Source organism: Aythya marila (genome assembly GCF_965140915.1).
Source record: "Aythya marila genome assembly, chromosome: 5".
Classification (NCBI taxonomy): Eukaryota; Metazoa; Chordata; class Aves; order Anseriformes; family Anatidae; genus Aythya; species Aythya marila.
The window spans coordinates 21,394,852-21,422,166 of record NC_139046.1 but is presented as its reverse complement, the minus strand read 5'-3'; the positions used below and the strand labels follow the sequence as shown (position 1 = coordinate 21,422,166).

Sequence of the window (27,315 nt, the reverse complement as noted above, 5' to 3'; positions counted from 1 at the left end):
ACTTCTGCTGCTGGTTTGGGCTGTGGGGGTGAGAAAGGAGGAGGAGGTTTGTAAGACAGCAGCTGAAAGGAGAAGGAAATGTGTGTGTGTGTATATAAAGGCATATATGTGATCTGCTGTTCTCAATGACAAGCAGGGAGATCTGGCTTGTGGTTTGGTGCTCAGCTAACTCAGGCAGCGTTCCTCCATTTAGCGAGCAGAGCTGTGGGAAGGTGTGAGTCACTCGTAATGGGAGCTGGCAGCTGCCAGAGCACTTTGGCCAGCCATGCTGTTCAAAGCTGGTTTGTGCCCCTGGAGAAGCATTGTCTGCATCTGTCTTTCGGGAAGGCAGCACTGAGGCGGGAGGGAAGCAGTGAAACAGGTCAGCACTTTCATCATCTCCTTGTGCAACTGATTCAAAACAGGAGGCAGCGCCGGAATTGGAGAGAAATAGCTTTGTAAGGCTTTGCTTCTCCTGCTTTGTTATTTCACGATGGCTTTTGCTCCCTTCTCTGTTTGCATAACCCTCAGTGATGCACCAAAAGACAGGGGCTGCCTGTTCCTGTCCCAAAACCTGCAAGAAAAGGAAAATCAATGAGTTATTTAAAAAATAATAACACATTTACAACAATACAAAATTATATATGTATATATCAAAAGAAAACATGAAAATGACTTGGCTGAAAGTCTCACTTGGATCACCCTGCTCTCTTTGCATCAGTGGTCTCCAGTGATTGCTGACATAAGAGGGGAGCAGCACCTGATGCAGAACCTTATGCAGGTTTTGGAGGCAGGGGCTGCAAGGCTGCTCTGGTTTGCAGTGCTGGCAGGATTTCTGCATCTGGGATTGACTGACTTGACGAAGCCTGAAGCAGAGGAAGGGAGCTGACATGCTGTTAGAGAAGTGTATATGTAGAGGGGCGTTCATTGACATCTCTTGCTTGCAAAGGAATCAGATCTGAATACTGATCTCCTTGTCACACGTATCTGTTCCAAGTACAGTTACAGGGTAAAAAAAAATCTCTTTTGGTGAATAACGAGGCAAAATCATGAATTTCTCTCTTGGAGGAAACAAGTGAAATTTATTTTAGTTTCTAATAGCCAAAGGCAAGAACAGAAGTGGTTTCAACAGAGTAAATGCCTTCTTGCAATCATAAATTCTTCTTCTTGGTGGGCATAAAGGATTTAGAGGATGATGAACAATCTCAAAATTCCTTCTTTCTTTTACTTTAAGTGAAAAGTACTATTCTATTAAATCACTTGGAGTCACCCACATCAATCTCAGTGGTGTTTTTCCATTTGTTGTATCCACTAACTCATCTCTATCACCCCTAAATGTTTCATTAAGGAATGCAGACAGAAATGAGAGACAGCAATTATTTCACTAATATAGAGCTACTACATTTTGCCAAGCTTCTTCCAGGAGAAGAATTACTGTAAGGTGCAACCTCCATACCACTTAACCTGGAGGTTTTTGTCAAGCCAAAGCCCAGCTGATGCTCCATTTTCAGCTTTCCCTGTTGTTTTTTCTTACTGACAAGCACTGGAGGTACATTCTCCTTGCAAGGGAGACCTTTGCCCAGAAATACCCCTCCAGCAACAGGCCTCAGTGGGCAAGCTAACTAGTTTTGAACCATGCAAAAAATCAGCAGCATGTCACTGGGAACAGGAAAATCCATGTGGCCATCGTGGTACTAACGTGTAGTGGGGGCATAAGACCTCACAAGGAGAAGCCCAGACAGATTTCCTCTTCTGCAGCTGCATCTATCCACTCATCCATCACATGCTAACTGCTGCCTGACTTAAGGGATGAGGCACAGCTGTGGCTTTCTTAACGTGTTACTGACAGTATCAGCATAACCACTCAAACTTAACAAGCATCCGGTTGCTTAAATGGGAGAAAAAGCACCCTGATTACTATTTTTTTCCTCCAACACCTGGTGCAAGAAACAGGGAAAAAAAAAAAGCAGTTATTCTGAGGTGATAGACTGAAAGTTGCCCTTCATTGGAATGTGTGATGGGAATCTATTGAGGATGGCAATTTGGTACACAGCAAAGAAGTAGTCAAGCTCTTCACTGTGCTATGTCCCAGCTCCCAGGAAACTTTAGGGATGAATTTGCGCCTCATGAACAAAATAAGCCATGTTGCAAAAAAAAGGCTAGGTCATGAAACCATCTGGTGACTCTCTCGTGCTTTTGGTTTTTAATTATTTTTTACATCATTAGGCATGCATGAGGCTGCATGCCCTTTTGGCCTTAGTATATGCTGCCATGCATGGCTGGTGCTTCAGAGCTTGGCTGCAGCTCTGAGCACAAATGTAACCCCATCTCAGGCAGAAAAGTTGCTAGGATGATGGCTCATAAGTACAACCTTTTGCTGTCTCTTGTCAAACCAGCCCCCTCATATGCTCCATGGCACAGTTTCCTGCAGAGTAGGAACAGCCACTGATACACGGAGATTTAGGACTTTACATCCACCACTGAAATATTTAAACTGGAAAGCTCTCTGCAGTAATCTTTGCAAACAAATTTCTATGTTGCTAGAAGACAGCAACTTTCCCCTCCAGAATCAAATGATTCTAGCAAAAATCAGGAAGATGATATGGAGGAACTCCAGTCAAATCACTTTTAAAAAAAAAAAAAAAAAAAAAAGCTTTGTACTTTGATGTTCCCTTACTATGATCTGAATAGTGTGTTCAGATAATAGCTGGATATAAATGCTGGATATAAACGCTAGATGTAATTGCTAGATAGAAGTGCTGAGAACAACTAATCAGCAAATTGTACTCTCAGGCTTGCCTAGACACACGTCTTAAAAGGAAATTATTGCTATGAAACATTTTCCATTTAATCCTTTGTGCTTTAACTTCTTGGAGGCTGCTTGGGAAAACGAAAATTCAGTAAATAACTAAGAATTCAGCTCCTAAGTGAGCTCAGAAATACTGTGTAATTTAAGTCTCCAGTAGTCTTAATGTGTCTGGAGAGTACGCTTCCCTCATCAGCAGCAGCACTGCTGTAGTCGAGACAACTGTGAGAAGTGTCTGCTGGCGAATTCCTCCCTTGTTGTTTCTTAGGGTAGGAATAGTTTTCTGCCATAGTGTTTTTTTTATGGGAATCTTGTTCCTTCAATCCTCTCCCATTGCCCCCCTTCCTTCAAACAGCTGTGGCGAAAACGCTTGGCATCATCGTGGGGCACCTAAAATAAGAAGTCTCTTTTTGGGAATGACTTCTGTCAGATTGCTTTCTGTGAAGTACTGTGCACAGCTGCACCGCTCACTGCACAGATACTGCAGGGGAGAGCAAATGCTATTTACAGCAGTGAGTGTGTACTATCACAGAACAGTTTGTCTTGGAAGGGACCTTAAAAATCATCTAATTCTAACACCCTGCCATGGGCAGGACATCTCCCACCAGCCCAGTGTGTCCTCAGCCCCATCTAGCCTGGCCTTGGGCACCTTTAGGGATGGGGCCTTCACAGCTTCTCTTGGCAGCCTGCACCAGGGCCTCACCACCCTGAGTAAATAATTTCTTCTTTATATCTAACCCAAATCTACTCTTTTTTAGTTGAAAGCCATTCCCCCTTGACCTATCACTACACTCCCTAACAAAGAGTCCCTCCCTTGCTCTCCTGTTACTATTAGCAGTAATGAGGGCCTGGAGTCTGCAGTGGTCTTTGCAGATGAAATATCACTGGGTGAAGTCTCATCTTACCTGTGGTTTGAGTACAGTTATAAAGTGGCCAGATCTGGCCCAATGCTCGCTGCAGCCAAAGGAGTACTTTTTTGAGGTTTTGGGGAATATGCCCAGCCAAGGCAGGGGGCTTAAAATTACATGTCCCAACATTTCCTGGCTCAGGTCTCAGCAAACTTTTGACGTTAAACTTATGGATTGCTTTCAAACGCTGTTTGCTTTGCTGTTTCAGAGACCCTTTAGGGTAAGCAGGAGCATAATCTTGTGATTGTTTGAACCCGTGCTATCAAGTCACTTGAACCCTCTTGGGGAAAGAAAAAAAAAAAAAGTGCATAAAATCCAAATGTAGGCCTCTTAAGGGGAACCTTAGCATCTGGGGGTAATAGTAAATATGAAAAGGCAAAATTGCATATGTAGCACTGTTAACTTCCCTTGATCTGTGTGTATGTAGTTATAACACAGAGTAGTTGTATTCCTGCAACCTAGATGGGAGCTGGGATATTCATAAGCAGCTGATAACTTTGTGGGTTAAGAAGCAGGCTGCTCTGCTCCTGTTCCTTCCTCAGCAACACAAGGCCACAAGAGGAGGCTGAAATATTATTCTTTTTCATTATTCTCAATCCAGTTCTTCAATGGAAATGGAAACTTTTTTACTGAATCCATTTATTTAATTGCTGCTGCTGGAAAGCTGCTTCATGGCCCACCAGAACTTAGACAAGTTTAGATGTTTTGCTTTTTATTGGGGTTTAAGATTTGCTCAGAAGCAGGATGGTGCACACATCCACCAGTAATCTCATTTTACTCCGGTGCCTGCCCTTCCTCCTCACCTGTGTGGTACAGCTCAGTGGTATGGACCTTGACATTAAGGTCTGATGCACCTTGGCTCGGCATCTCTGTGCCCTGCCCATCGCTGGAGCTCTAATTAAAGCTACTGGATTGCTCCTGCCTCACTGTCTGGTTGCCCTCTGACATGCAGAGAAGCATCCTGATGGATGGAAGCTTTGCTGCAGGTTGAGCAACCCCTGGTCTGGTGGTGGGATTATGGCTCATCACCTGCCAGCTCTGGTGGACATGCAGGTGTGTGATCACCCTTAGAAACCTCCAACCCTCCCCACTGCTATTCCTCTTGATAGCTTTGGAATATCTCCTAAAGACATGGTGCTTAAATTTATCCCTGGTGACATGGAGCTGAGTCTGATGGAGGTAATCTCCTCAGCCTCCCTCTCTCCCTTTCCTTGTCAGTCATCGCCTTTTGGACAACCAGGTGGGACAGAATGATATTGCAGTAATGGCTATAAACCACCTCAAACAGCCCTGCTTTCACTCCCAAGATGTTCGGAGGCTGGCGCATGGTGCTGTAATTTTTTTCCCTAGAGTAATTTCTAGTGCAGCCCCTTAAAACTTAACTTAAAAGCCTCTCTGAGTGGTGGCTTTGCTCCAAGAGCCCTCGTTCCTCCCCATGCAGCCACCCACTCCACTCTGTCTGTCTCGCAGATTGCCTTTCTGCTCTGAAAGCCAAGCATTGCCTTCAGACCCATTCAAATTAACATGGATGAGGAAATGAATGGAAGAAATAGGTGTTCTGTTGTGTTGTTGGTTTTTTTGCTTTTTTTTTTTTTTTTTTTTTTTTTTTTTTTTTTTTTTTTTACTCCAGGCACTAAATGTAATTGTCATATTTTTCCATTGAAACCCGAGCAGCAGGAGTGGGCTGGGATTTGTCAAGCTGCGAGTTCTCACACTTTTAGTAAATATTTAGGATCTGATTCACCGCTGAGTCACCCCGTTACTTCTTCTGCCTCAGTTCAGAGGAAATCCTCTGTCACTGGGATGACACTATCCATCTAACGAGCTCTTGCCTTTGTATTTGAGCATCTCAGGGTGGCAATACTTGTCCTCGCAGTCCCTTGTCAGAACAAGGAGGTGGTGTCATCCCTGCCTGGCAGGACATGGGGGGACTTGGAGGCATGTAGGTCAGAGGCACCCATGTTCCTCTTTGACACCAACTCCCAAACTGGCCAGAAGCTCCAGCCATCAGCAGGTGAGACCTTGAAGTGGCGTGTAGCAGAAAGTGGTACACTTACAGAATCACAGCTCATGGTGGGACTCACCATGTCGTGGGTGCCCCTTGGTGCATGGTGGGTCATACAGCAGCTGCTGCTGTGTGGCAGTGGTTCAGTAGCTGCACAACTCATCTAGCAATATGCCTGGGAGAGACCTTTACATACGTCTGCTTCTATCGCAGGTGGAAGACAGCATGATGGACATGTACGACCTTGTGTACGAGGAGGTGAGGAGGAACGTCTCCAGCTTCAGGAGGCACGAGCTGAATGCCATCCATGAAGCAGTAAGTTATCTTCCAGCCTCTGCAGACAGCCTTGTCCTGGAGCATCTTCCCATTGGTTTCAGCAGGCTGTGGCTAGTGCCTGGCTATGCTTCACAAATGCTGTAAAACTTTTATCTTGGGAAGCAGAGGCTCCAGTCAGCTGTGAAGTCTTTCCCTTCCCACCTGGATTATCCAAGGGCCACCTACTTGAGCATCTCTCTGGTACAAAATCTTCAAAGTTTTTGTGCCATAGCTGGTACATATTGCCTGTCTCAGCCGGCCCTTTGCTATGCATCTCCTCCTGCAGCTGGACCTGCTTGGGCAGTGAGATCGTGGCCTGCAGCGGGGCTGGGTGGGAAGGTCAGGTCTGCTCACTTGTTTCCAGGCTTCTCCCATGCAGCTCCCTCTGTTTTTCTGGTTTTGTAATTTGTTGTAACAAGCACTTTCCAAAGCTGCTTTCATCCAGGCATCTCAAGACACAGAAAAGGGCAAATGTTTCTCAGTACCATAACAGTCGTGGCCCTTGGAGCTGTGACCAGGAACATCAGTGCTTGCTGCAGGGTTGTGGAGCAGCATGTCCAAACCCACCTTTGGCAAGGAGAACCACCCAACTTCATCCCCTGCTTAATTTAGCCACTTTAATTGATGGAAAAACAGTCCTCATTGATTTATTTTTTCCTGAGTTTAACTTCCATTGCAGAAATTACCGATTGCATGCCTACCTGCTTTGTTCCTTTCCTTCCATGAAACCCTGTTCCTCTCTTCCAGTTCCTGTGCTGTGGGAAACACTCCCCATTCGGGGACACGGCTGCTGTTGAGCACAATACGTGTCCTCCCAGCCAGGCACAGGCTGCCGGACAGGTAATCACAAAGCTTCTTCCACTCTCCCACTGTGCTACTACTCATGGACTGCTTAAAATCTTACTGTTTTTTAATGCTTAAGCCAGAGTTTTGACCTTTTTGTGGTTTGGTTGCTGTAGGTTAGGTTGTTCTTTGTTTCTTTGTTTTAACCAGAAACAGGAAGGTGTCTCTAGGGGCAGTTTGCTTTGCAGCCCAAGAAAGCCTCCAAAACACTTGTTCTTGCAGCCTGTTGCTTCTCTTCAGCCTTCTCTGCATCTTCTACCTGTGTGGAGATGATGTGATACCACAGGCATGTGTCTGACCTCAAAAAGCTATTGGGCTTGTCTGTGTGGTGCTAGCTTCTGAGACCTAAAAAGTGTTCTGCTAACAGCAAATGCTGAAGGTGCACATGATGACTCTATTTCCCTCTTCTGTGGGCATTAGTCAGGTATTAAAACTTAAAAGGAGGAATGCATAAAGTAGGATAATGTTGTCCAGCAGCAGCTGCACTGTGTAGACTGGATTTCTCTCCTGTCCAGCATTCCAGTGAAGTGACGGAGAAGCCACCAGTATTGGACTGTGTATGCTGTGAAGGTGTAATGCAATCTTCATATTCCAAGCTCTCTTGTATGCTTTTTTCTATGGGAGTAGCCAAATCAGCTGGCGTAGCTGAAGCTGCAAGCATCATACCATACATTGTCCTTAGGTAAAACAAAACCACGTTGCTACAGCTATGAAGAAACATCCGTGTTACGTAAGAGGCTAACGCAACCCTGTGATGCAGAAGCACGCCTCAACCTCTGGTTTCCAGCCACCTCCTGGAAAAAACAATCTCAAAGTGGGGGTGGGCAGCAGCTCGGAGGAGAGGAAGAAAGATGAAAGCAGACCTGGGCACCATGCATGGGCATTAGTTCGCCTCTGCTAATGGTTTGCATTTAGCAGAGAGGAGGATGTGAGGATGTGACTTGCAGTTGGGGACCTGCAGCATTTGGTAGCTGCAGTGCATTTGCTCTGGCACTGACATTGTGGGGCTGTGAGCACTTCTACCTCGCTCTGCAAATCGCTTAATCAAGGGCAGGCTTTTGCATTTCTGAAATGGCTCTCTTGGCTAGCACCCACTGAATTTCAGTGAGGTTGCGGGCATGCTTACCACTCAAATATATTAATGCTGGTGACACCTTGCAGTATGGAGCTGTTTGCTAGTACCTTTGGGGAACACAAGCAGCTTTATGGCAAACTCTGCTTTTCCATCTTTTCACTTCACTCCATCCATTTTCCATTGGGGTGGGGAACATTTGTGTATGACCACACTTACCTGTGCATGCACACATCCTCTACGCTCCAAATCATGGTAAGAAAATCATAGGCACATTTTAGTGATGGAAAATATATTGCATGTGTTTATCTTGCAGTGCAGTGTTGCATCCCTGGTGGTCCTCTGAGGACCTGGGAGTTGGACCCGATGATTCTTGTGGGTCCCTTCCAACTCAAATATTCTGTGATCCCTCTCTTTCTACCTGGGGTCACAGCAATTGCTATTAGGGGGATAGACGCCTCCCAAGCTCCTGCTGTGCTGCAAGGGGTGTCTCTCTCTTCCCAGGACTGTCTACAAGAGATCCAGGGCTTCCTGAAGAAGCACATGGACCTTGTCTCCATGCTGCTGGGCACCACCATCTGCTTCACGGTAACTGCGCATATTCCTTCTTGTGTCTGGCCCCAAGAGGCAGGCGAATCACATTCTGAATTAGCCCCAGGATGCTAGGATTTGGGATGATTTTTGGAGATCAGTAGCAGGGAAACAAGTGGTAGTGGACTTCGCCTTGGAAATTAGGAAATAAATAGTCTTGGTTATTAGTTTTTCTGCCCCAAACTCATCATGTCAGCAAGGAATGGGGAGAGGTTTCTGCATTTTATCCTTGCAGATGTTTCGGTGTGTCCTCCCCTGCAAGCTAGAGGAGCTGTCACCTGGCGCAGGTCTTGAAGGTGGGGTAGGAGGCCCACAAAGCTCCATCTGCCAGGCAGCTCGGTGCCTCTCTGGTGAAGGAAAACCTGAAATGCTGCAGAAAAGGACATGCTCCTACTGCAGAAGGTGGTGAGGGTGCTCAGTGGTTGTGTGGGGACAGTGTGTTGAGAGCTGTAGAGAGCCCCTAATTAAAACAGGCCTGCTCCTAGGTCCACCCACTGTAATTACCCCTGTACGAGGCCTTGCACGTGTAGTGAAACATGCCAGAAAAGAGTTACAAGCCTTGTTTCTTAACCATGAAATTAGGTTTGGTCTGCTCTGATATCTCCACACTACTCCCCAGACAGGGCAATTTTTCCCAACCAGTGTGTATTTAGGGATTGTTTCAGTGCTTGTGTCCACCTCAGCACAATATGGGTTAGAAGATTTTTCCCTATCTCAAGAAAAGCCAGAGGAACAAAGATTTTTTTGTACTGCTCAGAGTAAATGCAGAAAGCCATCAGGCAATGACACAGGTATATTTCTACTTAGATGGAATTACGTACTTGCAGACAGAATTGTAGCATTAAAGCTTCATTGGATCTTAGTGCAGCTGAGCTCTTGCTCAGAAAATCTTTGGGACACATAGCTGATGTCTAATGCAAAGCCACATATGGGTATTTGGTGTCATTTCCTAATTTTCATTGGCTGTAGAAGAAATTTCACTTCAGCTCTACCCAGACAAAAGTAGGAACACTTCTATATTTTTTCCCTGTAACTTGATGCTATAGCCAGATAAGGCAAAAGTCTTTGAAGCATACATTAGAGGAAGTCTCGCTGCAAGGTTGGCTATTGTGATGGCAGGATGCAAAGGAAAACCTGGTGGCTGGTACAGCTGCTCTTGTGTCCCCGTCCCTCTGGCCAGCACCACGACGTGCACAGATGTGCCCCATCAAGCTGCGCTCAGCTTGCACAATAAGGCAAGCTTTCAGAGGGCTTTGCAGCCCTCATAATGCTTCCCCCAGCATCCTCACCTTTGATAAGCTGCCTGTGTAAATCTTGATACGTGACCAACCACCACTGCACAGGGTGATGGACCCATCAGAAAGCTGCAGTACAAAGGAAGCATATTGTCCTCGCAGTGTGCACGTGGTGGCCTTTTGTTTTTTGTTGATTTTATTATTTTTTTTTACTCCAACCAAGGCATGAAGTTTTTTTTCTCTGTTATTTATACAAAAGGCTATTATGAGAGATGTATGTTTGCGTGGAGGAATGTTTTGTGGCAGGAGTTTGAAGTCTGAATTTCCTGGCTTCTTCTCACTTTTGGATATTTTTAGGACAGAGTTTGAGCCATGCTGTGCTAATTCCAATCAGATGCTTTAACCGCATGTTTTTTTTCCCCCTATCTTGTGTTGGAATTGGTGTTCACCATTTTAGTGGAAAACAGCTCCTTCAAGAAAAATTTGATATTTTCATACATAACAAGTTCAGAAGTGCCAAGCAGACTAGCAGGCAACTCTTATGATCGCTTATTCATGCAGAGGGAGCATCATCATTAGTTCAGTATTTAACTGTTTGCCCATTTCATTTATTTCCTTTTAGGTTTACGGGATGGTTCTGACTTCATTCCTCTGGTTCTACATCCACTTCAGCAACAACCTGGACCGGAAAGGCAAATACATCCTGCGGGCAAGGTAGAAACTCCTCTCCTGGGCTTCCCTACGAGGTAGAGCGAGCTTGGTGCAGGAAGACACCTGAAGACCTCCCCAAAATCACCTGGGAAGGCACTGTGTGGGGACAGGTGGAGGGATGGGTGTCACCACTGCTCATGTTGCACATTTTCCCCTCCTGCATCACTCACCCTTGCGCACTCTTGAGCTGGTCAGCCCGGGTGATGCTCAGTGGAAGGGCAGCTTTACCGAAAATGGATGAGGACCAAGGTGCACCTGGGCTTGGAGATGCAGATCGCCTCACCAGGTGCAGTGCAGGGTATAGCTCCACAAGCAGGACACACACAGCCCCTTTGGATACATCCAGAAAGGAAATCCCAGCCAGAATCACAGTGCTAAACCAAACTTTTCTTGCACTGTTCTGGGTGACCCCAAAAGATGTGACATTTCTAGGGTGATAGCTTTGGACCGTAGCCTGGGACTGGTTCACTATCAGCAAATACATGGACACAGAGTGTGGCACTGCTGAAGGGAAATGTGCTCTCCTAACTGGAACACTGCTAATTATTGACTTAGGGCAAGTTTTGAGTTATCCCTGGAGTATGTAGGTATCCAACCACCATTAATTCTTTCTTTCCCTATAAAGTATTGTTGGAGCTTGTGGTGGAAATCAGGGAGAAAAAAAAAAAAGAAAAAAGTAGTGCCTGTGTTTTGAAACAACCAGACAGAATAAGGACACATCGCTCTGTTACTCCCCTTTTTGATGTGATATGCATCATTTTTAAAATTGTTAGGATTTGGTCAGCCTCCTAGGTACCGCACTGATTTCATACCGGCACATTCAACCACACTGCCTTAACTTTGTGTTTCTCTAGCTTCACTGACCTACCACGCTGCTGTGAAATACAAAGAGGCTTTGATATTAAATATATACAGGGCTCGTGTTTAAATCTGAGAGAAATGGACTGATCCTCAGCCAGGTCAAACAAGACAATGTCCACTTCCTCTTTACATCTCCTTATCAACAATAAGCAGAAATTTGAAAAGCCTCAACCACCTGAAGATCTCAGCTTCTCAGCCTTGCTAAAATGATGGCTCCCCGGTGTGCTTTGCCCTCATTGCAAGGAGACAGAGCTGCTTCTGAGATGAAAACCATCACTGCAATAGATTTAGCTGGAAAATCTGCTGCAAACTGTGGCTATGGAAAATGTCTGTTTGAACCAACACCAGCTTTCAGCCCTCTCCTTCATTGTGGGTTTTAGCCACAAAAAAAAGTGTAAGTGGCAATTGGGATTGTCTTGATTGAATAAAATGAGGTAATCTCAGTGAGATAAAAGAGGAAAGCCCCATGCTGATATTCAGGACTGCTACACGTGAAAACAGCAGTACAGCCTACAGCATCTTCCCTTGCCTGGTTAGCCTTCTAGCATGGTTGCAAATATCTTGCAGTGGAAGGAAAGGCATTGAGGGAGGAGAGCTGTCACTCCTAATCCCCATCCTCTGTGAGCGGAGCTTCACTGCTGACTTTGGAAGCAGGATCAAGTTAAAAGTGATCCAAAGTATCACCAGCTATCTCCTGACAGTCACTAACACACCTTCATCTAGCAGGGATTTAGAAGTAATATGCTTCGCCTACTAGCTGCACATGTAAACATAGCCACTTGCTAGCACTGGGAAGCGATTCAGATACATGCGTGTGTGCATACAATATGTTTTCTGATGTGCATCACTCTCCAGAGAGAGACAATCTCCATTGTGAGCTCTGGCTCTTATTGTCCAGGTTACTGCTGTTGTCATTCCTCAGGCCAGCTGGCAGCTCACGTGACTCCTGCTTGCTTCAATAAAAAGGAAATTCTTGCAAAAGGCTGTCATTCCTTCTGTTTTTCGGCACGAAGCCTGCCGTTGCGCTCGGTTGTATAATAGGCTGTCGTCAGTAAGTCATTCAGTGCTGGGGGGAGATATTCCCTGTGCAGCTGGCACTTGCCTTAGCACTGAAGATGGAGATGACCATGTGTTCCTCCACAAGGAACCTGCCTGGCAGAGCCACCCATCCTCTGGTGTTTGTCACCACCCTCATCTGACCCTCAGCCACCTCTGGAGTAATGCAAGCATGGGTAAGGAAAAAAGCCTAAGGACACATTGAAGCAACAAGGAAAGAGCAAGGTATTTCTATAAAAGAACTTGCTAAGGTTTCCCTTGCCACCTGGCAGAAAGGTTCTTGGTTTTATTTTGGGCTTTGCTTCTCTTTTTAATTCCATGTAGGCAGGCCTTGTCCACTGCTCTCTGCTGGCTGGACAGCTGATGAAGTACAAAACAAACGAAAAAAAAAAAACAAACACCACAGGAGAGTGAGCAAATAACGCAGTTTTACCAGGAGAGGCTACCTCATCAACTCTAAAGCCTAGTAGGAAAGATCTCTGTTAAAACTTTACCACCGTTACCACTAACAGCCCATCCCAGGCCCATTTGTAACGTGAAGGGGTGGTTATGGACGGAAGGAGCGCGCACATGATAAAGAAGCCTGAAAGGCTGCAGTATCCCCTTCCCCAAAACTTCATCTGGAGGAGCAGCAAGTGGCCAGCACTTGCCTGGAGGTGTGAATGAACATTGCCGCTGCTTCCACAACTCTGTAATGACTTCTGCCATGGTGGCAGCAGGGAGGAGAACATGACAAGCACCGAGCCATCGCACAAGGGAAGTTAAGTGCCCAGAGAGCGGTTGGTTCTGCCCAACAAGACACAGGCTGCAAGTGTACTATTTCTTGTCCCAGGGGTAGAAGTACTCACTTGGACATCCCTAGCATGGGATGAGGGATAGGAAGGGAGACCAAGGAGCAGGAAGGCAGATAACCTTCAACTCTTTGTTTTTAGAAACTGTGATCAAAACTTACTGCACGGAAGTGCAGCGTTATCATTTTGTTCATAACTGGAAAAATGGCACCATCCAGGAATGCCTCGGTGGAAGCTGTGAGGAGGGCAGGTGTCAAGGGCTTTTTAATAGCTGCACCAACAGCAAGAGAAGAAAAAAAAAAAAAAAAAAAAAATATTCCCTGCCCTGCAGTCAGTGTGCTTGCACTTACAAGTCCTGAATTTGCTGCTTGCTATGGGCAAAATTACAGCTCTTGCACAATGAAAGCAAAACCCCAGGAAGCAATTTGTAAGTGCTGCAGAGATTTACTCAGTGCTGAGCAGAGTGAGAGAGTGGTTTTGTCAGGATAAAACATGGAGCTGAACAGCAGGGACACAAACCCTGCAACCAAAACACCTGCAGAGGCCCCGTGAGCTTTCCCGGGGCTGGCATGAGGGGAACCTGGTTGTGGTACACACCTCAATGCTCGGACTGCAATAGGAGAGAAATCCCTGGTTATCTAGGCATAGGTGATGCAAAATGAATACATAAATAAACAAACAAATAATAAAGTTAACAGAAGAACAGAGGTACAAAGTTAACTGTTGAATTGTGCTTCAATTAATTGCCAATTATGCTCCAGCAATTAGTTCTACTATTGTCAGCTGGACAATGACAGCCTGGCCTCTATATATATGAGCTGCCCTAGTGACAGCATCAGTTTGCACTGAAATGAAACTTTCCTTTTGTTGTACAACCCTGATTCGTACCCAGAGCAAGCTATACTACTGAGCAAATCCTTCTGAAGCCTTAACCTGGGTGGACTTCTCTGCAGTTCGTGTGGTAAGGAAGCCATCTCCTGCCAAGGCAAAACAGTGGTTCTAAGCATCTCTATTTCTGCTAACTTATTTAGCAAGAGGGCTCTGCCCAAGCTCCAGCTGTAGCCTTCCCTTAGTTTGTGTGCATCCTTCTAAGGCAAATCCCCCCCCTTGCTCTCCTTAGCATCACTAAACGCTGCTGTTGTTTAACCCTGAAGCGTACCAGCTTGCTGGCAGACACATTAATTTTCTTTTTAGCCGCGTTATATCAGCAACAAGCTATTCCAGCCTTTAGTCACCTGCTAATGAATTATACATTGATGACACAACAGCAGCTCCCTGAGCTGTGCTGCTGGGCTGGGCTCTCGCTTTCCTGCATCGTGTCTCACAGCAAAGCCCAGCTCAGCCCTCTCAGACGTGCTGGGAAAGAAGAGGAAATGTCTGTGCTGGATTGAGAAACCTGCTTGGGTTTGCTTTCTCTTGTTCACCACTGGTGCCTTCTGGAAGCAGCTCCTCCACTTGCATCAGAACCAGCCCTGGCAGCTGGCAGCACCAGGAGCTTCCCCAGCACCTCCTCCTCTTTGTATAACCTGGCCATTGCCACAGACATGTTAATGTAAATATTTAAAGATGGCAGAGAGACAGGCTGCATGGACTGGAACTGGTTGTTGAGTTTATTAGAAACAGAAACTTCAGGCACAGCTACAGGTTTCTGCTTGCCTCGTCCCCTGCCCAAAACACAACCCCCCTCCTGCTGCAGTGGGGCTTGAGCTGAATTTGCAGATCAGGAATTTTCCAGTTTGCCTTGAGATGAGCAGGCACCAGGATATCCCCAAAAAGATTTCCTGGAGATGACTCTTTAGCTGCGTGGGTGAGATTCTTGACGTTATTTATTTTTTCTGCTGAAAATGTAAGTGCTGGCTGCATCCCTGGTGCTGTGCACACTTGACCTTCTGCTCCTTGGCTGGGAAAGCAGATAAAAAAAAAAAAAAAAAAAAAAAAGGAAGCAAGTCATCTCCCTTGCTCTTTGCTTTCACCTCCAGGGCGAGCTCTGCTGTTTCCCCACATGATCTCCCACTATCTAGAAACTGGATAATGACCTGCAGCTAAATGTCACTAGAGGGGAACTCCCTGAGATGACAGAGCTCCCTGTCACTGCAGGCAAGGCCACTTGCTCTCAGCACCTTGGAAAAACAGAACTGTTGGCTGCCTAGGAAGTCATCCTGATGTTACCATCAGTCCCACATGTTACGTGGGACTATTAGCCTCCTGCAGGGTGAATTTTTGTGCTGTACAATTCCTTTGCATGCATCTCTACTTAAAGATTTTTGGTGATGCTGCTGTGTGGTTGTTTTTGTTTGTTTGTTTTTCCAATGCGGCAGGTAAAGTTGAAATGTGGGCTATTTCTTTCATACTTGGCACAGAAAATAAGAGGCAGTGATTAACAGCTAACCAGGATACCTCATAAAAAAGCATGTATTTTATCTTCATGGTGTATAGCCAGACCTTTTTCCATCATCTTTGTGCTGGAGGAGGGCAAAGGGACTGCCAGGTACTTACATCAAGAGCTCATCCACCAGCACAGCACACTGTGTGGCTGGAGGCCCCGTGGTCCCCGGAGGATGAGGGACTCCCATCTTCTCCCCCACATCTCCTGCTAGCCCTGGACAGGTCCTCAGTGTGTGTTTGTAGAGCCAGCATTGATGTTAATTATTTCACACCCTCATAACCGGTTTTCTAGCCATGTGTACAAAGTGGGGAGGTGATGCCCGAGCACCTTCACCATCACTCTTCTTTTAGCCAAAGGCTACCACTGCTGTTTGGAAAGCACAACCAGGGTTTTTTCTAACACAGAGGTGCTCAAAGAGCTGCTAGGCATCTCCCCTGGAGAAGCTGGCTGGGATACACAGGGACAGGGCTTCTGGCATCCTTGTGGTAAGGGCTGGGAGGCAGCTCAGCCATGGCATTGCTTTAATGGGCCCCCGTGAGTCACTCCATGGGTGTTGGCTGTGCTAAAATCCACAAAATTGACACTGACTTTTAGAAACAGTGTCAAAAAGAGAAGGGGGGAGAAAAAAAAAAAAGCCCAGCAGATGGAGGATGAACACTGTGACCATCTCTGGCCTCTACTGCTTTACTCTACTCCAAACCACAATTGTGAAAGCACATTTAAATGTCCGCTCTTGGGGGAAGGGGCGGGGTTTTTTGGACTTTCAAGCCTGTTTTACTTCTTCTTCACCTCTTTTTAGGCCCTGATTTTAAGCTTTCTGCAGTCTTTGTAAGTTAGGTAACTCCTTCACAGGGTTGCCTTTTGGGTAAACAAATCTGTGTTAGCATAGTGCCCTGCAGAAAACCTGACTTTAACCCTTCCTCCAAGAGAGGGAAATCCCCTGCCTGACCCACAGCACCTGCACTCCTTACCCGCACGTGACCCGTGCACTCTTACTGTGCAAGTTAGTTTTACTTCCACAACAGCCTCTTCACAAAGAGCTGGTAATGCTGCTGGGAAACTTGGAAACACGTTTCTGGTCCTCTAAGGTCTGTCGGGACAGCAGTATGGCATGAGGAATATGCAACATCTGAATCGACATATAAGCTGGGGAAACGCTCTGCAAAGGAATACGTGGACAAAGGTTGAAATTCTTTCCCACTGGGGAGTTGTGGAGGGGACTTTGCGGGGACTTTGCTGGGGCAGCCAGGCTTGGATACAGTGGGTGTCAGCCCAGAGCTGGGCAATGTAGGAGATGGGGGCTGTGAGCCTCCAGCCTGAGCCAGGGGAAGCAGATGGCTCAGGCATACAAACATCCCAGAAACAGGACTGCCTTAGCTCTGATCTGGATTGTTCATTAATACAGTTTCTGGAGTGCATGAGAAGTTTTGTTCATCGTTTGCCACTTTCCATATGAAAAAAATAAAAGGAAGAAAGCAAGAAAAAAGCAACAGTGACACCCCCATGCCCTCCAGGAAACCCAAGCTCCCTGAAGGAAGCTTCAATGCCAACTTTGTGGCAGTGATTGCAGCTCAGGCCACCAGCTCTCCAGCACCCAGATGTGATTTGAGCATCCTTTTTGGCCTTATAACCTCCAGAGCTCAGTGTGCTGCCACCAAAGGCCTTATCGGTCTGCAGCTGGTTCCTTCCTCTCCCTGCCACAAACTGCACATTTGTTTAGGGGAACATTCACAGTTTTGGCAGAAAAAAGGTGTGTTGGGGTCCTGTGCTGCAGCGAGGGAGAGACTTTGGGATCCTGATGTTATCCTTTGGATCAACGGGCAGGAGCTGCACGGGATTAGGGATCATTCTGATAACTTGGGCTAGCAGCTACATGCCTTGTGAGCCTCTGGCTTCGTTGGTTAGGCTGCATGAGTGAATAGGGTTGAGAGACATTGAGAGACAAAAGGTTTATATGTCCATGTCAAGCCCACAACCAGGGACATATTCAGCATCAGTAATGAGGGAACTGGGCCAGCTTCTGCTCACCCCCAGTCCCCACCTCCACGAAGTGCCGTAGCTGGTCTGGAGGGGTTCAGAAGGGTTCAGAAGAATGTCCTAGGCAAATCATCCACTGGGGAAATAGGACAGTTTTGGAACAAACTGATTTAATTTTCAGCATGCATGTGTAGGAAACGTGTGCTTAGCTATTGGGTCAAACTCCTGCTGAGAAGGTGTGCTCAGGCCCCACCAACAGGCAGGACAGGCTGCAGGTTTTAGGCTCGAAAGCTGTTCTCTGCAATGCTGATGCATGGGCAGAACTGAAATGCCAATGTGTGCCCCAAATGCCTTGGGTGGCGAGCCCTGGCCCCCCCCCCCCCCCCCCCCCCGGACAGTCAGTGCCTGAGCAGATCAGCAACTGATCAGCAGCATCAGTTGGGTAATGAACTGGGGGCAATTTTTTCACGCAAGGCTTGGGAAGATGAGTTTTAATGCAGAGGGGATGAAAAAAAAAATAAAAAGGAAAAAAGAAAAAGCGTTGGGGAAAAAAAAAAAAAAAAAAAAAAGCTGAAACCATTAGGGGGGGGAAAAAAATGAGGAGGGGGAAGCGAGAGGCGGTCCCCCTGCTAAGGGGGGGAGAAGGATGAGGAGGAGGAGCAGGAGGAGGAAGGCAGGGGGCGGTCCGGGGGTGGGCTCTCCCCGCCGCGCCGCCGCCCCAGCCCCAGCCCGGCCGCAGAGAGCGAGCCGCCGCCGCAGGAGCCACCATGGGAGTAGAAGGCTGCACCAAGTGCATCAAATACCTCCTCTTCGTCTTCAACTTCATCTTCTGGGTGAGCCCCACCGCGGGGGAGGAGGGGGCGGCTGCCGAGGGGGCTGCGGCGCGGCGCGGCTCGGCTCGGCTGCTCTTAGCCGGGTTTTTTCCATTCCTCCCTCCCCCCGTGCGAAGACCTGCGTGGCGTTGGGGTTTTTTTTGGGGGGTGGGAGAAGTGGGGGGGGGGGGGGGGGCACGTTTATCCTTTGCTTATTTTTTTTTTTTAATGCGTGCAAACACATCTAGATATATTTATTTATTTTCATGCATCTACATATACACCTAGACGGCCTTTTTTTTTATATATATACCTACATCTCTGCACTCATATGGCATTCATGGATGTATATGTTTATATATTTATATGCACCCTTCTCAGCACGAGGCTGGGGGGCATTCCCCCCCCCAGACCCCCTGTTGTTGCCGTGGGGTTCCCTTCCACCGCCCAGGGGTGGATGGGGCGAGCCCCCTGCCCTGGAGGTGCTGGAGGGGAGAAGGGGCTTAAAAATAGGGGTGGCTGGGGCTGCTGCTGCCCCTCGATGCCCTGCGTTGGGTTGGAGCTGGGCACTGCCTCCCGGGAAGTTATTTGGGTCCGCAGCTGTTTCCCATGGTGGGGAGCCTTGCTTCCCTGGAAAAGTTTCCTGGGGAATAATTCGTCCCCAGGGGTGGCTGGACCTGGGCACAGTGGTGGCAGCGGGGCCTCCCGCGCGGGAGGAAGGTCACTGTCGGTGGGTTTCTGCACAGTCTTTACCAATTCTGGGTTAGCAGGCTCTGGATTTTCTGCCGCATCTCAAATCCGGTCCGAATTCAGGCTCTGCTTCGCCTTTCTCCCAGGGTAGCACTGACTGAGGGGAGCAGTGACGGCAGCAGTGTTAATTGGTACCCGATGCTCTGCCAGCTGCAGGATGCCTGTGGGACCTGTCTGCTTTTAACCTCTTCCTCTTCCCGCACGATGGAGCCTGGTGGCCCCCTCCCCGAAATGCCTGCCTATGTCGTTCCTCCCGCCTTATGGCGCTTATCCGGGGGCTTTTCCATCCCTTCTGCACCTCATTTCCTGCCATTCTTGCTGCTCAAGTGTGGATGCGAGGGAGGAAGGGTCTTTTGGGGGGCATGAAGGGTGCAGGAGGCCTTCGCATGTGGTTTACTGAATAACTTACCTTTTATTAAACCAGCATTTTGCTTCCTTCCTGTTTTCCTTCCCCCTTATGGCTTCTGCTTTGACCTGCCGGCTACCCGAAATGCTGCCCCAGCACTCACTTGCCAGCAGCTGGCTCCCTCAGGCTGCCTCCTGTGCAGATGGTGAGCCTGGGCTTCGTTAGCATTAACGATGCTCGCTGCCAGGCACAACAGTGGGTGAACAACAGGTCTGATGGCTTGCAGATCCTTCTGGTTTTCTTTAAGCAGAATTCACGGGGTAGCACCTTGCACCCTACCTGGGGGGGTGGATGCTTTGGTCACCACCGTGGCACCAAGACCCTACAAGAGCTGGCATTGTAAGGTCGGGAGCGGCATCGACATCCCTTTGTGCAGGGTGCTTGGGCTCCCTGCAGGGTGGCTGTGCGGGTATCCCAGTCCTGGGGTAAGCCCTAAGTCGAAGGGAGGTGTGAGACATGGGATTTCGTGCAAGCTGCTTGGTATGCAAGGGCTGCTGGGCTCCTCGCGCTCGTTTGCTTATCGTTTGCTCAGCGCTGAATCGAGGTCGGGCGCTGCTGGCGAAAACAAGCGCGAGGCAGAGCCAGAAGTTTGGCAGACACAGGGGCTTCGCCGAAAGGCAGCTGGCTTCGGAAGGAAGGAAGCAATTCTAAACCATCGCTGTGTTAACAAATGAGAAAGAAACTCCGATAACTTACTGAAGTGGCCCTGTTGTCTTGCTGGAGTGTAAATAAACCAACACCCCCTGGCAGCATGGGGCGAGGGGCGGGGGGTGGCTGAACAAAGCCGCTGTGTTGAAAAGCAAAAGGAAAAGGCTGCCCCAGCGCCAGATCCTTGGGGCATCTCGGCAGCCTGCCTGCCTGGGATTTTTCTCTTTTTTTTTTTGTGTTGTTTTTCCCTTGTGTGTGTGTTGGGAAGAAGCAGCCAGGCTGGGCTTGGTTGTCTGCTGGAAGGGGCGAGTGGCTGTGCCGTGGTAACTCCCAAGGACCACGTGTACCATTGGAAGATGTGAGGCTTGGTAGGGTGCCCAAAGCTCTGTAAAGCTTTCAGAAGCCCCACTGCACCTCCAGCTCTTTGGTAGAGCACTTTGGGCCTGTGGCCAGGTTCCCAGTGGAGCTTGGTGCCCGCGTCCTTCGTGGCAACATTGCTTGGACTGAAGCTGTGGAGGAGGCCAAGGGCAGCACCTGGGGTGCCTCACCCAGTTAGCAAAACACAGAGCTGATAAAGGAAAAGCTTTTGTGCACTGCAAACTTGCCCTGAAACCTTGGTTTCAGGAAAAAAAAACAAAACAAAAACCTTGAACTGTGCTTCTGGTTTTCCTTGCACGGCTGATATAAGCACTGGGTTAGGGATACTTTGAGGGACAACGGTTTCCAGGGGGTGGCTTGGGAGCAAGCTGCCAAACACAGGTCTTGGGGTTTTGCTGGTGGACCAGGCGGTCCTGGCTCGTTCTTCAGCCTGGAGCTGGCAGGAGCAGGGCGTGCGGTGGGGCAGAGCCCTTTCTCCACCGCACTCTTGGCAGCAGCCACACAGGCGGCTGGGCTTCGGCCGCCCACCGAAGTGAGTCGAAGCCCACAGAATCTGGCTGGACTGACCACTGTGGCGAAGCATCCCCAGAGAGGCTGAAGGAAGCCGGATGGCTATTTTAAAATGTAATTAAACATAACCAAGGAGAAATTGGCTTGCTCCGAGAAGGCTCGCCCATCCCATTAGCTAACTCAGTCAGTGGCAGCCTTCCAGGTCCGGAGCAGTGCTGGCTGCTCTGCCATGGAGGTGTCTAATTAAAAGAGCTCACTCCTAATGCCATTTACCAGGCAATGCACAACTATTTGCTCTTGCTTGTGTTGTCTGTGGTATGGGTAGGGTGTGAAAGAGAAGAGCAGAGGGAACACGAAAGTGAAAAACCACCGTCCTGAGAGGGAGGATCTCAGGGGAGCGTATTGTGAGAAGGGATGGAGGAACTGATATTTTCTCATCTTGTGCAACTCCGGAAAAATCTGTTGTTCATCTTCTGGAGTCTGCACGGCGTGCACAAAGGTGTCTGGCTTTGGCGTCAGGGGAAGGCAGTGAGCCCACGCTTCCTCCTCTCTGGGTGGCGGTTGCGGTCCCGGTGTGACAGTTCTGCCCCCAGGGGTGACCTCGCCACCTGGGTGTGCCGAGGAGGGCGGTGGGTGCTGCTGCCACGAGTTTAAATGAGGTGACGGAAACGAGGAGGAAGAGCTGGTGGTTAGTGTGATGTGCAGCGCTCCGAAGCACTGCTCAGAAGTAACTCGGCGGATTCGTAACAACAGCTCGACTTCTGTTTAGGTTGCAGCCCCACATGCATGCCTGTGCTGGAAACTGCTTCAGTTGTATTAGTCATAGTGTGTCACAGGCTTTTCCAGTGTGGAGCGGGGGTTTTTGTTTTGATTCTTGGTCTCCCAGGGAATTGCACACAGCATTGCGAATGCCAAGGCCACAGCACTTTTCCAGCATCTCCTTGCAGTGACTTGGGTTTGGTGGGGTTGGGCAACGCACAGCCCAAGCCAGCGTATCTCCACGTGCCTTGGAACATGGCTATTTAATGCCTCTCTTTGTAGAGCAAGGAAATGTTTTCTTAGTGTGTGGAGAGGCTCAGGACCTGGATCCAGGCTTTCCTCCTGGTGACTCCCTGCAATGTGTTTCTGGGCTCGCTATCAAGTGAACGCAGCCCTACCATCACTTGCAAAACCTTAAGTATCCGCGTGATGAAGCTTATTTAACCGGGTCTTTCAAAGAGACCGATGCTTCATCATCAAAAATACCTGACTTTGCTGCATGAGCTGCACTGAAATCACCAGGAGGGAGCATCTCTGGCAGCTGAGTGAGGGGGGTTATTCTGGCTTCCTGGGGTGGTTCTTCTGCCAGCCACCTAACGCTCACCTGTGCAAGAGCATGAAGGCATGCACAGCGCCTTCAGAAACACTTTGATCCTATGATGAAAGGCGCTGTGCAAGCACCTTTCACTGTTATTAAAAAGAGAAAGCAGTTGTATTACTCTTGTAGTTAAACACTTTTGCGTGTGGCCAAATAAATTTTAAAGCAGTATCTGAAATTGTTTTCCAGTGGGGCAATTAACCCTTGCTGGTAGATGCCAATGTGTAGGGCTGCTTCTGGCTGAGGTGGTTAAAGAGCATCCCACGGTCTAAGCACCCTGCTGGTGTGTTGGGCACCAGGTTCCCACTCTCTTCTTCCTCCTCTTCCTCCTCCTCAGTCTTTATTTGGCACCCTGCCTGCCTCTACTCCGGGATTGTTTCTTCCAGCTTGTTTGGAGGAGCCATGCAGTTTTGTTGGGTTGGTAACTATAGGCACCAGTGGAGAATTTAGCCCAGCTCTGTGGCTGTATTAATAGCTGCTGCTGGAAGGTGGCCATGGCTGAGCCACTCTCAAAGTGGAGCATGGGCGCAGTAGTGCCTTCCTCCCCCTGTGTGAAGAAAATGGGGCTTTTTTGCCTCCGTTTCTGGACAGGCTTTACCTACGTGTTTTCAACCGTGTGGCCTGATCTTTGCCTGTCATCAAACATCACAGTTGCAGAAGACGGCAGAAAGGTCTCGTCTGCGCTTTCCAAGAAAAGTGTTGTTGTGGCTTGTGAGTGCCTGTGTCAAGTTCAACAATCAAGTTTTTATGTTTTGTGACCATCTTCAGTCCAACTGCACCCGAATTTGTCTGATTTAAGTCACTTACCCTGCTTTCATCCCCCCCAAATCTTTGTATGAGTCTGATGGGTTGGTGCTCCTGCTCATCCCATGGTCACCGCATCCTCCACGTCACCGAGCAGAGCTCAATGCAACTCGACGTGATGAACATGGGGAACATCCACAGCGCTCGTCTCCTTAAAATTTTAAGGAACTTTCAGCATGAGGTTCTGCTATCTCAGTGTGAGGACCATGACAGCATCAAACCCACGTTCCTGCAGGCTGCCCTTAGCTTTTGGCATTCAGCTCTTAGCACAGGGGATATCGAGCCCCGAGCTCCTTAAGCACTTCCATGGGTGAATCTCTTCACCTTAGCTGAGAAATTTGGCTTCTGCTCTGCAGGGAGCGAGGTGCAGGGCAGGTATGCCAGCTTGGCAGTGCCTGTCTGCAGCCTGCGTCTACGCGTATGCCCTGCTGCAAGCGTGCTCTGCTCTGGGCCGCAGCTCCGTCTAGGTATTGCTGCAAAACCTGCAAGGTCCTAGTGCACGCCTTGGCAGGCTGTGTGAGCATGTGGATTGCCTCTTCCAGAGATGGAGTTGCATTAATTTATGAACCTCTGTCTCCTTTACTTTTTGCTTCCGCTCACACTGGATGGATCTTATGAAGATCCATCTACAAAATGATTCTTTGTTATTTACGCTGCACATACTGGATAATATGATATCTGCTTTTCCATCTAGAGCCCAATAAGAGCTGGGAGCAAAACATTCAACCTCAATTTAGCAATTAATTCCTGGTTGCTTGTGTGATGAGACACTTCAGCTATGGTGAGCTGCTTCATCTTTCTGTGCCCCAATTCCCAGCACCCCAAAGAGGAGGGATCTCTGGTTTTGCATCATCTCAGCCACTTCGCAGCTTGTGTTGGAGAGGAGCCGCATGGTGCCAGTGCTCAGTAGTTCAGGGAAGCTGCTACGAGCAAGAAAACTTAACATCTAATCTTTGACCCAAGTCTTAAAACACCCCAAAACAGTGTCGGTGTTGGTGATGTCAGTGCTTTGTTTCTTCACTCTGGGTGATGGTTTGGGGTCACTGTGCTGAGTCTGTCCACAAGCAATATGCAGCCTGCCTGGGCTGTGCAAGAGGAACGGAGGCAGCATCTCCTTTGGTTGCGTTTTTGCAGTCTGCCCTGATGCTGGCGGCGACGGAGGGGTGAGGAAAGTGGCGTCCCAGCGGGAGGACCACCGCGTCCACGGGAAGCCGTGCTGCTAAAAATACAGCATTGTGAAACTGTCGGCACCTGGACTTCCCTTCTCTTCCTCGGGGTTTGGCTGCAGGATGTCTGCTGTGCTTCGGTCAAGGCGCACTATAGCTGCAGCCAGCGCTGCTTCCTCCTCCTCTTCCTCCTCCCTGCCAGGAAGCCTGTTTTGGAGGGAGGTGGAGGGAAGGGAGCAGAAGGAAAAGGGGCGGTGGCGGCAGCGGAAAGGACTGGGGGGTGATGCACATCCTGGTGTATGCGAGTGTCTGGGGGGCAGCGGGCAGAAGCGGGGTCATCTCAGCTACGGAGTACCCCATGTTCAAGGGGAGAAAAGGGATACTCCTTGCACCCCTAAATCATGGGAATTTCTAGAGGAGGCGTGACCGGGCTGTGAAAGAGGGGTTATCACTGCACGTGGTGTTGCATCCTTATTGTGGTGCTCTACCGGTGATGCCCCATCCCATGGATTGCACCTCTCGGGGGTCTGCTTTCCTCCCCGCCATCCTGTGCTGGCTGCCGGCAAGTCTTGCACACGCCCTGGGCAGGCAGGATCCAGCTGGAAAAGCCTGGCTGTCTGGGGAAGAAGCAATAAATCTCGTGAAGCTGGAAAAGAACAGCAAGTAGGAAACAGCAGAGACTGCTGTACCACCTCTTCTGGCACGCTGTGCCCTTTGGGGTGTGAATCCCAGGGTCAGCTTGCTGTGGGTTTGCAAAGGGGCAGGGGAGGTGGAGAAAGTGTCATTTGCCCTTGGGGCTTGTTTTCTTTGGGGATTTTAGGGATATGCCCATGGGAATTTAATTTTTATTATTATTTTTAAATAAAGGTGGAGGGAAGGGCAAGTACAGGGAGGAGGCAGACCCTCTGTCCATGTTAGGGGAATTGCAGGCTGGAGGGGTGGTGTTGTGGGAAGCATGTCTGAGAATAATGCAGCATGGATGTTGCCGAAATTGCAGCTTTTACTGTTGCTCTCATGGAAGCAGTCCCCAAAAATGTAAACTGAGGACTGTGAGATGCGTCTGCAACAAGCCTCTGAGACCTCACGCTCTGAAGAGCTGGGCAAGCAAAGAGAAATTCAGTAACCTGCACAGGGTGCTAGGTGCCTAGAGGAAAAATAGGACATTTAGAAAATAAGGATATGCAACTTGGAGACCAGAAAAGTGCCCAGAGAAACTGTAGCCCCTAGATGCTAATTCGGTACAAAAGCAGAAGGCAGGGTTACTGTGACAAAGGGACGAGGCTTTCTCCTTGTTTTCTTTCCTTTGGAAAATGCCTTCGTTACATTCTGTGCTGCCTGGTGGTGGAAGGATATATGGTTTTCATGGAAAAAGTTACTCAGCGTAGCCTAAATCCTGTTTTCATTAGTAAGTGAATGTCGTTTGCTCTTAAGAAACGCAGCTGCTGTTGGATTGAAACTTCCAGCCGAAGGTCCTTGGTGCTCTGTTTAAAAAAAAAAAAAAAAAAAAAAAAAAAAAGCTAAAACAGCTTTTCTTTCTGGGTTGTTCTCTTTAATTGAAAAAAAAAAAAAAAAGTTATTCTGCTGGAAGCCAGGGTTTCTATGGCAATCCAGTGATTTTATTTTTTTTCCTTTCCTTGCGCTCCTTCCCCCCCAATCTTGTTTCCTTCCCTGCCAAATTCCCAGCATGGCCAAGTTTCTCTCTGCGTTCAGGGGACTGGGTGGACATGTCGGTGAGGGGCCGGGTGCCGTTTCACAGCTGACGTGCTGCTGTCCAAGTGTGCACACTTGGTGGTGCTGATTCCCAAAAACACCGCGGCATTACAGCGAGACCCTTCCCCAGATGAGCGGAGGGATGCTGCATGGCACTGGGCTTATCACGAGCCTATCACTTTTTGGTGGTTTGGGTTTTTTGTTTATTTTTTGGAATGAAAACAAACCAAAACACCACAGATGGCTGCGATCTTTTCTTCACCTCTCCTCGCCCCCACAAGAATCCCAGATCTTTCTTTGGGATCTCTTTTCCCCTAGGAGCCACAGCGAGACCCTTAAGGGGAGTACTGATGAGTTTGGGGACCTTCCGCATCTCCCCAGAGGAGAAGCAGACATGGGCTCCGTTATGTTCTTAAACAATATACAAGCAGTGCCAGGCTGGATTTTGGGAACTTTCTGCCTTATTTGGAGCTGAGCTGGAGCGCTGGCTGGCTTTCATGGCTTTTTTTCTGTTGCAAGGGCTGGGAGAACCGTGGGCTGTCCCGAGTGTGAGAGCAGCAGGGAGGTTGCACCAGTCGCTGGGGCAGGAGCATTAAGAGTGATTATTTCAGTCGCTGGGGCAGGAGCATTAAGGGTGATTATTTTGCAGGCAAAAGGAGGGAAGGGCTGGCAGAACCTCTCCTCCTCAACCTCCCAAATTGCCAGGTAGGGTTCATGGGGATTTTTATTTTCTTTGGGAGCTGCACGGTCAGCTTGCCCTGGGCATTTTGCACTGATGGTGTGCACTTGCCTGAGCTCCCATGGCACCCCAATAAAAGATTAAAACAAAACAAAACAAAAAAACTCCTGGCTGGGGTTTGCAGAAGTTAGCAAGGAAGAAAAACGCACACTGACCTCAGGAGGAGCAGAGCGAGGCAAACACAGGGAGCCTTTTTTGGAAATCCCAGTCCACATGTGTTTGCTTGGGCTTGCACAGCTGGAGACTTTGCACTCTTGCTCAACAAAATCTATTCATTTTTTTGTTTTATTTATTTTTTTAATCTGACCTTCATGCTCACACCTGACCCTGCTCAGACTCTTTTACAAAAAACTTTTGTAACTGCTTCTGTACTTTTCAGTAGTTATCTTCAAATGGCTTGAAGGATTTAGGATACTCACATGGGCAGTTAAGCAGACACTTCCAGAAATTCTTAGCCTTAAGAATTTCAGTCACTTTTTTTTTAACCTGTGTTTTTATT

General features: G+C 48.3%; 2 protein-coding genes across 3 annotated transcripts in view; both read left to right on the top strand.

The window, feature by feature from the left end:
• Positions 1-12,235, top strand: part of TSPAN32 (tetraspanin 32) — a 28,073-nt gene extending 15,838 nt beyond the window's left edge. For both annotated transcript variants that reach the window (XM_082761739.1, XM_082761738.1), the window contains exons 8-11: positions 5,912-6,013; positions 6,761-6,853; positions 8,433-8,516; positions 10,377-12,235. In XM_082761739.1, coding sequence (XP_082617865.1) covers positions 5,912-6,013; positions 6,761-6,853; positions 8,433-8,516; positions 10,377-10,472 — 375 coding nt within the window. In that variant the 3' untranslated portion in view covers positions 10,473-12,235. The remainder of the gene's footprint in view (positions 1-5,911; positions 6,014-6,760; positions 6,854-8,432; positions 8,517-10,376) is intronic.
• A 6,002-nt stretch (positions 12,236-18,237) lies between these two features.
• Positions 18,238-27,315, top strand: part of CD81 (CD81 molecule) — a 28,314-nt gene continuing 19,236 nt past the window's right edge. The window contains exon 1 of the mRNA XM_082761634.1: positions 18,238-18,369. Coding sequence (XP_082617760.1) covers positions 18,304-18,369 — 66 coding nt within the window. The 5' untranslated portion in view covers positions 18,238-18,303. The remainder of the gene's footprint in view (positions 18,370-27,315) is intronic.